This window comes from Crocodylus porosus, unplaced genomic scaffold (genome assembly GCF_001723895.1).
Source record: "Crocodylus porosus isolate Cpor-Errol unplaced genomic scaffold, CroPor_comp1, whole genome shotgun sequence".
In the NCBI taxonomy this organism is placed as follows: domain Eukaryota; kingdom Metazoa; phylum Chordata; order Crocodylia; family Crocodylidae; genus Crocodylus; species Crocodylus porosus.
Genome location: NW_017728906.1, coordinates 202994619 through 203008118, shown reverse-complemented (window position 1 = coordinate 203008118; position 13500 = coordinate 202994619). Strand labels below are relative to the sequence as shown.

At 47.3% G+C, this 13500-nt stretch overlaps 1 protein-coding gene across 1 annotated transcript in view; it reads right to left on the bottom strand.

The window, feature by feature from the left end:
• Positions 1 to 340: 340 nt before the first annotated feature.
• PPME1 (protein phosphatase methylesterase 1) overlaps positions 341 to 13500 on the bottom strand; it is a 52022-nt gene continuing 38862 nt past the window's right edge. Inside the window, exons 7-15 of the mRNA XM_019530547.1 lie at positions 12870 to 13024; positions 12086 to 12176; positions 11559 to 11624; positions 10639 to 10765; positions 9638 to 9767; positions 8919 to 8963; positions 7942 to 8006; positions 6252 to 6319; positions 341 to 5405 (exon numbers count right to left, since the gene is read on the bottom strand). Coding sequence (XP_019386092.1) covers positions 5387 to 5405; positions 6252 to 6319; positions 7942 to 8006; positions 8919 to 8963; positions 9638 to 9767; positions 10639 to 10765; positions 11559 to 11624; positions 12086 to 12176; positions 12870 to 13024 — 766 coding nt within the window. The 3' untranslated portion in view covers positions 341 to 5386. The remainder of the gene's footprint in view (positions 5406 to 6251; positions 6320 to 7941; positions 8007 to 8918; positions 8964 to 9637; positions 9768 to 10638; positions 10766 to 11558; positions 11625 to 12085; positions 12177 to 12869; positions 13025 to 13500) is intronic.

The window sequence follows — 13500 nt, the reverse complement described above, 5'->3', positions numbered from 1 at the left end:
CGGAACCGCAGAAGTCACTCGCACGGGGTCCAGCCTGGGTCCCCTGGTAGCGGGGGACTAGTAACTCTGGCCTCTCTTCATTGTGTATAATCTTAGTGTCCGCTGCTAGGTCCAGCAAGCACGTTTCACCTTCCCGAGTCCAGACTTCATCCTTGTGCGCCCGCACCAGCAAGCAGCAGAATTCAGGGCTGTTCTTTGCTCCCCCGCTGCAATCAGGCTCTCAGCACCTCGCCCTTACCTGTGAAATGGGCTTGCCACTTAGCAGCCTGAGCTCAGCACCGCTCGTGATCGCTTGGACCGGAGGCGGGAGACAGACCAGTCAACATACCGCAGCCCGGGGTTATCAACAGCCAGAGAGCCATGTTTATTACTTTCAGATGTTTCTATACAGGCGGCATGAACAATCGGGGGGGGAAGGGGAGCACAAATTATGCGGAAAATCGATTTCCCTCCCAGACGCATCCCTGCCCCACCGGATCCTGGAGAGCGAAGGAAACTCAGAACATCGGAGAACACAAGAGACGCCCAGGGGTCACGGAGAAAAGATCCAGCAGGTTGGTTACGAGCCGCGAGAGGCTGTGCACAGGGGAACGTCCGCTGCCTCTGCGGCTCTGGACACGGAGACGAAAATCCCACGGCTCGACGGAAAGGAGGAGGTGGTGCCTGAGGGCTTTTCACAAATGCTTTATTGTTGGTACACCGGAGGAATGGACACCGAACAAGATCCTAACAGAACGAAGCTGGTACAGGGACAAAGAGGGTGCCGAGCACAGCCTCAGGGGAAATCAGTAGATATATACACGGTTTCCTTTTCAAATTACAGTACGTGATAAGAGGGCAGAGATCTACCCCTACTGTCAACCGCATGCACTTGACACTCGGGTTCATCAGAGGAGCCACGAGCTAAGTGTCCCGCAGGCTGGGGGGCTACACATGCCGTGTAAACCGTGCTGGGGAACAGCGAACAGCTCAGACCAGGCGGGAGGCCCCACCGAGAGAGGCAGCTTGGTGCGCAGAAGAGGGGCACCCGGCTCAGGGAGATGGATGGGGTAGGCGATGGCAAGGCCAAGAGGTCACAATCATCCCTGACAAACCAATGCTCATTTTGGCCTTATGTGAAGCAAATACCAAAGTGCCAGATCATCGGGAGTGCTCAGAGCCACCTGAACACTATGGGGAGGGTGTTCAGGGTTCGATGCTTTTGAGAATCTGCAGCCCCCCCCACCCCCAGAGCTTTTTGATTCACATTAGAAACAGTGTAAGGCAACAGCGGCCCAGAGCAAGAAGCAATGTGCTGATCGAAGTCAGCCTGTGGGCAGGATTCAGCACGTGCACTGGTTCAATTCTTTTCCACCCCTGAATTCACTTGGTGCTTTCCTCTGATCTCTAAAAGCATCTATTTAAAGCCACAGGAGCGGTGATGTCACCAGAGGATGTGCTCACTGCTCGCACCAATGAACCAGAACAGCCTCAAATGGCAACTCCTGATCTTGCTGCTCTGCTCCGGGGTGTCAAAAACATGCGGACTAGCACAGGGACAAGCATTCCCCATCCTGCCAGGATACTGTGCTCCAATGCCACCCTGGGGTGACCCAGAAGGGGGTGAGGGGGCAAATTATTCTGTAATACCCCGATTCAACTCTTAGCCCAACTACTGAGGTTCTCAACTTGATGCAGGAAGGACAAAGAACTGGGTCAGTTCCCAGGGGCCAAACAGAGAGCAGACAGCAGCAATTTCGCTCCCGCTAACACAGGCATCATTGGTAAACCGGGAGGGTTGGCAGGGTTGGCACCCCTGAGCCAGCCCCTTAGCTTTCCAAGTTGAGCTCAGCTTTGCAAAGCAAAAGCAAATGCAAACCTGCTGTGGCTAGAGCTCATCTGGGTGCATGTGTCCAGTGAGGCATGTGGAGTTTGCTACAGGTCCAGAAAATCAGTGGCAGCGTTACCTGCTGCTGCGCCTGGAGCCATGGCAATTACTGCTGCCAATATTCCCCAAACAGGGCACACTTAAGGCAAGTCCGACCTGCTTTGCGGGTTCTCCTGCTAGCAGTTTGCATGGTCAGTGCATGCCGCTGTGCTCTAGATCTGCACTGTGGCACTTGATTCTTACAAAAGCCGCCCAGAACAGTACAATGGACAGGAACATTTGAGCTGGCTCAGGTCTGATCCCCTTCCACAGTGTCTAAGTGGGTGATCAGGCCAGGTTGAATGGAAAAGGCAGAGACAAGCCTTGAACAGAAGAGCAAGCATCATACGGCAACGCAATTCAATGAGCAACAAACAACATCAACGGGAGGTCCAGCTTTCATAAAACGCCAGTATTTCCAAACGCCAGATTAAAGTGACTGCTGTACATTGTACAAGTGAGCTCCATTGAGCTCTGTATTCTCAGGAACAAAACAAAACTGCACCTTTCTGCAAGAGCAGGAGAACTTGTTTAATCAGTCCACTGGTACGGGGACCAACGTGTCACTTAGCCTCTTCGATTTGGTTCAAGGAACCTGGGAGTTGGCAAAATTGGTCTTGATTTATTAAAGTTTGACATGGAAAAAAAATTAAATTAACCAGACTCCCTATCTTCTGCTTCCCACAAGCCAATTTTTCCTTTGTTAAATGTTTTATGGATGTTCTATCTAACACTAGTTGGAGAGACAAGGGAGATTGCTTAAGAAAAGATGCAATATAAAAATGGTACTTTTCATCAGCATACCCATCCTCTGATACCTGCTGTTAATACAGGAATTGGAATCAGCATTGTGAGAGTGCAAGACTGCAGGTGAGAGGGATTTCCCTGATCCCCCTCCCCATTTAATCAGCTTCCCAGCTGAGAGACCTATTTTGCTTTTGTCACTGTGCAGTAGTTGTCCCTGCAGTTTGCATTTTTATCTGATCACAATACACCTCCATCTGTAGCAGTGACGCATTTACGGCTTATTGCAGAACATCGCTAAGAAAAATCGCAGCAAGGTTTCTTCATGCCACGGCAGGCTCACAAAAATTCACTGAGTTCTCCCAAATCTGCGAAAAAATAACCCGCCCCTATGCTACAGTGATGAAGGCAGGAGTCTGTTTTTCATCAGCTTGGTTCAGATGCCAGCAAGGATGTGCACTGCCGCAAGTCAGAGCTTGGAGAGCTCCACAAGAGGCTGGAAAGTATTTATTTTTCATCACTACTGTCACGATGCAACAACAAACAATACTTCTGGGAGTCAATGGCACAGTGCATGGAGACAAAGTCACTCACTTCTCATGTGGTGCCTAAGGGAAGGGCTAAGTGGAACGAATTTTGTCTTCTCGAAAGCTTGGAGTGGAGAGGCCAGCACTAGAGGTGAATGTGGTGTTCCCGGACTCTGGCTGCTCTAATCACCCAGGACCAGATTCCACAAGGTACCTGGGCACATGCATGAACTGGACTGTTTGCAAGCTTGCAATGAGGCCCGGGCTTTGCAAGTCAAGACCTCTGGTCAGCACCCCATGGCAGTAGCTTTATTTCCTACCCTTGTCAAGGACCGGGCAACTATAGCCCTCTGAAGAGAATCTTGCAAAACAGAGCTACAGGCTCCGGGTGAAAGGAAAGCTCTCTTTCTAGCTGAAACAGATTCCAAGTGATGGGTAACCATAATACTCCCAAGGAGCCAAAATCAGAATGGACCAGGCTGGGGGGTGTTACTGAGAAGCAGAACTGTGCAGCCAGCAGTGAGGGGGAGGGACGCCAAGACAGGGAGCTCAAAATTGCCTCTTTAGTACCTGAGCCTGAGCAGCTGAAGAATGCAGAAAATGCAGAGCCCAGCTGGAACGGGACAGCCTAGCTTCAAGTCCAGAGATTTTGTGCTCAGATGTGTGCAGGTGTGGGTGGGGGGGACCCAGTGAGGGCACAGCTGATGAGTCCAGTGCTCACACAGCCAGTGGGAGGAAGGGAGCGGAAGTCCTCTCATGCTCAACTGAGTGCTACCTGCTCTTCGTGCCACCTGCCCTTGCCCTGACCAGCATCTTACAAATGCAAAAGGATTTATTATGGTTCTCATCCCAGGAAACATTGGCAGCCAGCTATCACAGTAGGGCAGCAATAGATTTACACTGCTGTGCAGTGTCACTGGAAGAATGTCTGCCCCCCCAGCATGAAAGGGTTAAGGATCAATGACCTCTCTTATTAGCCCAAGGATGCCCACGTGATAAAAGGCTCCTGGTACCCCATGTCTATTGCTTCCAAGAGGGATTTCCGAGGAGAGAAGAATTCAAGCCAATCCAGGCCACTCTGTGTCTGGAAGACAAGTGCTCTGTTCAGCTACTGCATTTACAAAAGGAAACAGAAGCAGATTGATGGTGCTAACAAACATCCAGCAAAGAGTGATTCCCCCACACCACACTGTGCAGGGCCACACATGGCAAACAGCTGCTCAGGCCCCAGCATCACAGTGGCAGTGTGATTTAACCCCCCAGCCTTAGTCTCCTTCTGCTGTCCTCCAGCTAAGCAGCCCATCCACTGCCCCCCCTGCATCTTCTCCTCCAGAAGGTACCCAGGGCCCCAGCCTCTGCTCAGTCACATGCAGTAAGAAAGCAGAAACTCCTCAGGAAGAGAATGGGTTTTAGTCTGTCCATGACAGATCACAAATTACTGGTCTTGTTTCGCCTTCCCCTATATATAAAGCAGCCCACAGCCACTGTTCCATAAGCGTCTGTCAGAGAATGAGTTACATAGGCCATTTCCTTCCCCAGAGAACCTAGGAGTGAAATAAAAGTGCAGATGGAGCTGGGGTCATCAAGGTCCCACATCCACAGTGCTGCTTGCAGCAGAACTGAAAAGGAAGGGAAACTCAGTCCAATCACCCCCCCCCTACCCCCAGCTTTATCTTAAGACTGGCCTTGGTAAAAGGAAACCCTCAGCTCTTGAAGAAGCTGGCTCTTTACATGCTTAAAAGAGAAACATAAAACCAAAGCCATCCCAGGGGGCATTTCAGTGATGGCTCCAGAGGAATGTGGAAAGCCTTTGGATTTGATGCGACACCCTTCAGGGTCTGCCCACATAAAACCAAAGCCAACCCAGGAGGCATTTCAACGCGACTATTCAACAAAGCCTGAGAGTTCATGGGGAGAAGAGAGATGCTGTACCAATTGGGATGTCAGGTCACCTTTCCTTGCAGCAGCAGAGTGGAGCCCACTTCCCAGAGACAGAACATGCCTTGCAAGGTCTCGGGTACGAGCTGCCTCCTGGCAAGGACACTTCTAGCCATTGACACGCCTCAGAGAAGCTAGTTCTACAGAATGAATCTCACGCCAATTTCTCATCGTTGCTGAACTGGGTGGATGGAAAGGGTATGGATACGTCACAGTGGCCTCTGGTGCAGTTTATTTACAACGAAGCTCAGTGCTGGAGAACGTCAGGGTATTAACAGGCAGGAAACACACTGCGAGGGAAAGGAGAGAAGGACAGTAAAGCATTAAATCCCAGACCTCAAGATCCACCCCACCAAAATCACTCATAAGTGAGTGTAAAACGAACACAAAGGATCTATCATGTACACTGGATCTACACAGGAAACATCCCTCTGATATGTAGTGTTCTCTGTCACTGGTTTTACCCTGCTCTATACAGCTGGCAGCTATGGAGTACTGTAACTGTAGCAATTTACCCATTTCTCACATCCATCACGCTGGCAAAAAGAAATTGCCTTGTTTTCTTGCAACTCATGGAGGGGAGAAGGAAATGAGATTACTATAAGGAACAGAGCATAAGTTTAAGCAGCGAAATAGGCAGCTTTGACTCTTAATGAGGTGTTTTTGCTAGGGTTGCCCGCCAGAGGACACACACAGCAAATCGTGTTCTGCTGTGATTAACAGCAAACACTAGGGTGGCATTTTGGAGACGTTCTCCACCAGATCAAGTACCTTAAAAGTAGGCAAATGATGAGGCCCAGATACAGTGATGAGGATATGCTTCCTCAGAACACAAGACTGGGTCAGGCTTGTAGCTTCCCTCACCTCTAACATTAAATGTTCTGTTAGTCCAATTAATAATTTAGTAGATGAAAAGTTGAAACAAAGGAATTTTCACATCCACACAGCGCCACCTGTGGTTTAAGCTGTAGGTTTACATACTGGTTGTAGCATTACATAAAAGCCCTTGGCCAACTCTTACTTCTCATTACCCCGATCTCAGTCCCCTGCTGTGCCAAAATGTACACAGAAAAAGCAAGACTTCCAGTAGGGGAAAGCAAGAAGACTGCACAGCCCTAACCCCCACAGATCCTTACCACTGGAATCCACCAATTGGTTCTGTAAACCTGTGCCGGATCAAGAAAGTTGCGACAGCTTCAGCAACCTGAAGGTGGGGGAAAGAGGTAACAATTCAGTCAACTTGAAGCTCTGGCAGTTCCAAACACAAGTCACCTGCCAAATCAAGCTTTTTTCTGTAAACAGATTTTCTAACATTTCTGTACAGAACTACCACACAGAAGAGAATGGAAATTACTGTATTAGACCACGAAGACAGAGGCACAGACTATACAGCTCCATGCAGTCAAATACAATGGAAAACAGAACAATTTTCACCACCTCCTTTGGTGTCAGTAATCCCATGGCATGATCTCCCTCTCTGGCAGGTACAGTCAGGCAGAATTGTTAGTTAAATCAGCATGCCTTTAAGCAGCAACTGAGGGCATCAGATTGATGGTAGTAATAATACGCGGCCTTTAGTTTGCACTTTAATAATGATGCTTCTTCCAAACATCTGATTGTGAGTGGGAATGGGGCAGGCTGGGGCACACAGAAGTTAAATGAATCAAGGCCATGTGGGAAGGCAGTGGTAGAGGTGAGCTTGGAACTGTGTGCTCTGTCCACTATCCCACAGCACCATGTAGGCGGGATACCAAAGCGCCACTGAGCTTTGGCAATATTAAAAAAAAAAAAAAACCTCACAACTGCTGATACTATTTATATCAGCTTCTCAAAAACATGAACCACCCAGCTTTGATCACCTGACAACCAATGCTAAAAGCAGAAGACTGCACTGGAGGCGGTGAGGACTGGGGCGGGGGAAGATAAAAGAGCCAAGGGAGGGGAAAAGCCTATGATCACATCACACCCTCGCTACTGTCTACGTAGTCAGTCCTGCCACCCTTTGGCCTTGACACAGCTACAGCTGTTGTGTAAGTGGGACCTGGGTCTCTAAGGAAAAGCGTCTTTGATTGTCTCATCTCTGAAAAGCAGCTAAAAGTGCCATGTGAATAAGCAGGCTCCCTGGCAGTTATGGTGTAGCCTTGAAAATCTATGCAAGTGATTCTCAACTGGTGTTTCTCAAGATCCTTGTAAGGGTGCCACAGTGTCTGGCCCATATGTGAGGTAAGCCCCCTCCTCCCTGTATCCAGTGCTGTGCACCTGCCCCAGCCTCCTGCAGACCAGAGGCACCCGTGGCTACTCGTCTGGGGACCCACCCTCCTAGGACACCTAACGTCATGTTCAGCTGTGGGTGGGCAGACAGGGCCATGTCTTTCAGCCTGGCTCATCCCATGGTCCTGAGGCCAGAGAAAAGGGACACAGAGGTAGATGGCTCCACATGCCAGCTGACAATATCCAGAGGAGCAGCTTCAGTAGCAGGTGCCACCTTTGTGCCCTCGGGCTCAGACCAGGGGAAGGCAGAGGGGGGAGAGAGTGGGGCAAAGTGGAGTGAGGTACTGCCCCACCACCTTCACCTGACATCAGCCAGATCACTAGTTCTCAACATTTTTAGCCTCAAGGTTGCTTCCATAAATTTTCTGAATTTAGATTCCAGTGCAGTAATTCTCAACCATGGCACTGCTAAATTCAGAGTTGCGGAGGGTGCCTAGATGCTGAGGAGCAATGACCAAAGTAACAGGATGTCAGCTGCATAATAGCGACACGCCCCTTTTGCACCAAACTAGAAAGTGCCAGAGCCCAGACGGCTTGCAGGGCTTTGGCGCTCACCTTGTCCGGAGCATCCTCGTGGACTGCATGGCCACACTGGGGGAGAACTTGCATCTGAAACTTTCCTACAGAACAAAGAAAGAAAGTCAGGGGAGTTGCTTTTAACTGGACTCATTCCACACTGGCAGCAACTCGGGTAGATGCTACATGGGAATACAGAAGCCCATATACATCCCATACTGGGATTGAAAACACTCTATGCTTCTATGAATGTTTCATCTATATAGTTAAATACTTTATAACTAAGCCTCGCTGTGTGCATCTAGCTGCTGGGGACCAGGAAGTTGCATTTGACATCAGATGCTGAACAGCAAGATGTACAGAGTGGGCAGTTTCACTATGGGGCAAGAACTGGCTTCTTCATTCATAGTTCCTGCATGATCAAACTAAAACACTCTCCAGGGAGCAGGAAGGTAACTAATTATTTCTGAGCACTTTGTATTGAAGGTGGTTCCATCTTCCTAAGAGGAAGGCGGCTGTCAGACCTACCATGCCATGATCTTCCAGTACCAGAGTTCCAAAGAAGCCAGTGATTGGGGACTTGAGCTGACAGCCAACCACTACTTGACCTTTAGTCAGCACCAGAGAAGGAGGGGATTACTTTCATCTGGTACCAAGTAGGAGCAATGGGATGACACAGAAGAATCAGCAAAAGCTTCCTAATGGCAGGATGTAGCACTCATTTTGTGATCTAAGACTGGGGATGAAACCTCATCATTTGAAACATTTAAAAGCTGAGCTAAAGAGAGACGGCCCTGCCAGAGCACCAGAGAGATCTCAGCTCCTTTGTCTCCCATTAGCATGCAATCGCTAGGGACTGTACTGGTACTCTGGGGGTTAATTAAGTTCGTTAATACTCATTTGTCTCAATACGGACTGCTCCTGTTGAGGATCATTCCAGACACCCTCCCTAACGTTTTCAGCCACATCAACAAGCAATCATCCAAAAGAGCATTACAGCACCGCTCAGTATTTACCTTGCATCTGTCCAATCGTTAGGTCTTTATCCAGCCTGTCAACGCCTGGAATAAAACAAACAAATGCTTTGGGCAGAAGCCAGGAAAAGCGTGTCTAGTCAGGCTCTAAGGTTTTGCAAAGGGTGTTTGGTGTGAAAAATGGGATGGAAACAGCATGCTGGCACCCACTGGAACACTTTACTGCTTAGCAGGATAGTAAAGGGACAGGAGAGGATCCATACTGGAGACTGAGGAAAAAAAAAAGATACTAGTACTGGGCCCGGGGGAACAAGCTGTGCTTCAGTCCTGTTCTGAAACGTTACCTTAAACTTGCAACCAAACCACCTTCCTGGAGACCAGAGCATCTGGTATAAATAAGTCTCCCAGATACATTGTAAAAAGGGAAACAAAAAGTCTCAATGGACTTTTCCAAGGTCTCTCCAGGAATGTAGAGAGGCCAGAATAGAAGCTAGGCCAACTACCCCAGGCCAGAGTTTTACCTACAGGTTCACCCTTCTCTCCTCTAAACAGCTGAACGCAGCCACAGGGAACGATTACTTCAAACCAGGGCTGTCCACACTTCCAGAGGGGTTGGGGACCCAGTGCCCTCCCACCCCATACCAGGAGCCCAGAGGCTGCAAGTTAACACCTCACAGGCTGCATGCCAGCAGGACAGCTCTGTTTTAAACCACATTTCAAACAAAGCAGCTCTCACTCACGAGAAAAAGGGAGGCACCTACCTGCTAAAAGCAACAGCTTTGGAGTAGGACAACTGAGGAAGAGGTTAGATAATCCCCTAAACCACCCATCCCAGTACTTTTCTGTTTTCGACAGTTCGATTCGCCATGTGTATGGGTGCTCCTTCTTTGTCTGCAGGGGAAACGCAAAAAGCTCAGTGTTAGCATTCCACTGACAGCAACCTGTGCAGAATAAATGTAGCTGAGTGCCCTCTAGGAAAAAAAAGTGAGCACTGAGACAAATGCTGACAAGCTAACATTGGTTTGTCCACCACAGGTGAGGCTAATGGGACAGCATCACCAACTGGCCTCTCTCAATCCTAAGCGTGCTTCCTCCACACTACAGCTGCAGCATGTTAACAGGGGAAAAGAGCAAGAAGTCCGTGCATGTTGCCTCTAATGCAGAAGGCAAGGGAAGCCTGGAGCTTCCAGGGCTGTTTTATACCAGAAATAAGATACATGCGCAGAACTCTGGGACGTGTCCCTCAACAAAGCCTGGGCAAGATACAGGCACCTGGTGCAAAGCTGTAATATGCTGTAAAATGGTTTCACCCGAGGGACCAGAATGATTAGATCATGGTCCATATTCCCCTGTGAGGAACAGTGAGGCCTTTATAAGACACAGAAATACAGTTGAGACAAAGCATGAGCAACTCTTTAAAACAGGTTGTTAGGAACCTTCCTCGTTCAGGAGAGAAGTCCTCTTCTGAACCAAGCCCATGAATATCTGGAAATACCATCAAGGAATAACTCAAGATGTAACCAGCTGCACAAGAGCAAGACAAAGTAAAAGTCCTGATACTAGCCAAGATGTCACTGCAGTTGCTTCCATTTACAGTAAGGCTAGTTACTCTTTTGGGGATAACTTCTGTATGTCCCCCTGGAGGGCACACTCTTGGCTGACCCCCATGGTTGTCTCCATGCTCCCTAGTCTCCATATATCCTTGAGATAGAGACAAACAAAGATGCGAATTCTATTCAAGTATAAAGAGAAAAATGCCCACCTCTGTGTCATCTTCCTTCTTCCGTTTATTAACAGATCCTCCTCCTTCCTCATCTTCTTCCTCCTCCTCCTCTATTATCCCCTCCACTATGGTTTTGGGGCCCTCGGGACTGGCAGCCCCTTCACACCTGGTAAAACAGGAGCAGAAACTGAGCATTTTTCTATTTTGAAAAAGACTAAGGATTTCAAGAGAAATAAGCCACACCAGTAAGATACAGAAGATATACCACTGAGTGCTCCAGCGGACACAGTTGACCTGAGAATCAGTCAGGTAAAGATGAGGGTAGGGGTCAAGTCATGCAAGCAAAATTAGCTTCCTTATAAACACAGTGAGATAAAAAGCACTGGACACATCCAATTCCTTTTGTAAGCATCATTGTGTTTTGAACGGTTACAGGGGAGGGGGAAAAAAAAAAAAATCAAACCACATTCAGAAAGCAACAGACAAGCATTTCACAGTACAGATCAGCAGTAAAATGGGAAGTAAAAAGGCTACACTTAGTTGAATTGGCAGAAAGAATTCAGAGGACAAATTTCTGAAGGGGTGTCCAAATAACAGCGTTTGTTTAAACATAGCTTTGCATGAGTAAACTGCTTTGCCCTTATAACATGCCAAATGCAAACATGCCACAAGCATAAACAATGGCTAGAATAATTTTTTAAATATCCTCAATGGGTAATAACATTTTATCAGAATGGAATTCTGGCTAGAACTTCACTGAACTGTCATGGGATCTTTGATGGCTGTGAATTGTTTAGTGTTCCTATCACTACTAACTGGAGCCTGCTGTGTCAAAAGGAGAAGCTGGCATTTACTAAAATAAAAGAAGTCATTTTTCAGCATATGTATAGCCTGTTATAAAGTTGAGATCATAAAAAAAAGAAAAACAATCCTTCAAGTTTTCTTAAGACAGAACCTACTGTTTGACTTGGCCAACCATAGAAACTCTGGCAGATTCGAGATTTCTGATCTGTCCACTTTTCACACTAAGAAAAAGAAGTTAAAAAAGTTACCATGCATCAGGGGATAAATGTGATGTAACATTATTATGGCATCCATCTATCACCACACCCAGTAATACAAGAAACAGCCCAGATAATTTCTCCAGTTCATCCCACCAGCGATCCTTTTAAATTTTGTCCATGGGGCTAGATTTAAGGCATAAAATCAGCTATCTGCCTTTACAATTCACATATCACTGTGATAGAAGCACCTCACAAACGTAAATTAATTCACCTTCACACACTGTCTCAGGAGGTAAGGAATTATTATTACACCCGCTTTACAGAGGGGCGTACTGTGCTGGTAGTCACGCAGAGAAAACCCAGGTCTTCTAAGCTCCAATCCAATGTCTTCTCACTCAGAAGACCACCCCCTTCCCTTCAAGAGCAGCTGCAGAACTGACAGCACACTAAAGAGGAGGTCTGAACACAACCAGGCACATTACCTCCATTCAATTGCATTCTCAAGCGACTTGAATGTTTTGGGACGACTCCTCAAGAAATTCTGCATGCTGTTCAGCGCGTCCATGGCTGTGCCTAAAAACAAGTACATCTTGTGATTTCAAGTAAACAGTCTGTTTGAGAACATCCTTTCAAAAGGTTCTCAAAAGCCCCTTTATGACACAGAGTCAATTGTGGGTAGGAGAGTGCTGTGACAAATGTTAGGATTTATGATAACTTAAGACCATTCATCTTGCATTTCCATGCTATGCACAACTGCTCTACGCCATCTTTCAGATATCTGGTTTCCAATTCAGGAAACTTTTTAGTTGGTTTCTTTCATCCCCATTCTTAACAGGCCACATGCATAATAACTCTAGAAGCAGAATCTCTGTTAGCTTTAAAAGCATCAGGGTTCACGTCTTTGGTTGCTGCCATTAGGAGGTTAACACGTCATACTTGGCTGGGTCTAATATCCCAGGCCCTGAACAGTAATGATAATGCAATGACAGGGTATTCTGATTTCTACCTACCCACGAACCAGCTGCAAGAATGGATGTTGCAATGCAACCACAACAAATAAAATCAAATGGAAAAAAATCCACCTTTAAAAACTAAAAGACAGAACTAAGCTAAAGTAATTATTTAAAACTGAAGATGGACAGCCACTGGAGAGAAGAAAAACCCTTCATATGCTTAACAAGACAAGGTTTTTTACACTCACTGATGCCGTTAAGGAAAGAAGACAGACCACTGCAGAAGACACTGCCTAAGGGTATGCAGACTTACCTTCCACTACATCAATCATGCAAAGGCCCAATAAACTTGGCACCAAATTGGATGCTGCTGTGTGTACAGCAATGGCTCCACCCATGCTGTGCCCAATTAGCATGATTGGAGGGGGCAGATCTCCATACATAGCTTCCACCACGTTTCCAATATCTCTAGAAAAATAAGAGGAACAAGAACATTGCTTTTTTTCCTCTCTGATACGTTTCTGAGGCAGATTTGTAGAAGTACAGGAAGGGAACAGAAAAATTCCACCTAAAAACCCTTACTCTGAACCCTGTTTTCATAGTCTAGTTTTTTTCTGCCTCGGTGATATTCTTTGTATGGTACTCTTTTACTTTTTGGTTTGATTGTCTAATTCAGTGCTAAATGAGACAGAAGTTTGCTATCTTATCATGTACACTTTCGATTCAGACACAGTATGGGAGGGGGGGCAATCACTCAAGCACAAGCTTGTGTAGAAGAGAGCCAACGTGGTCCCCATCTTCAAAAAAGGGAAGAGAGAGGACCCGGGCAACTATAGGCCCGTCAGTCTTACCTCTGTCCTTGGGAAACTCTTTGAGAAGATCCTCAAGGAGCACATCTGTGATGGGCTGGCTTCAGGGATGATGCTCAAGGGCAACCAGCACGA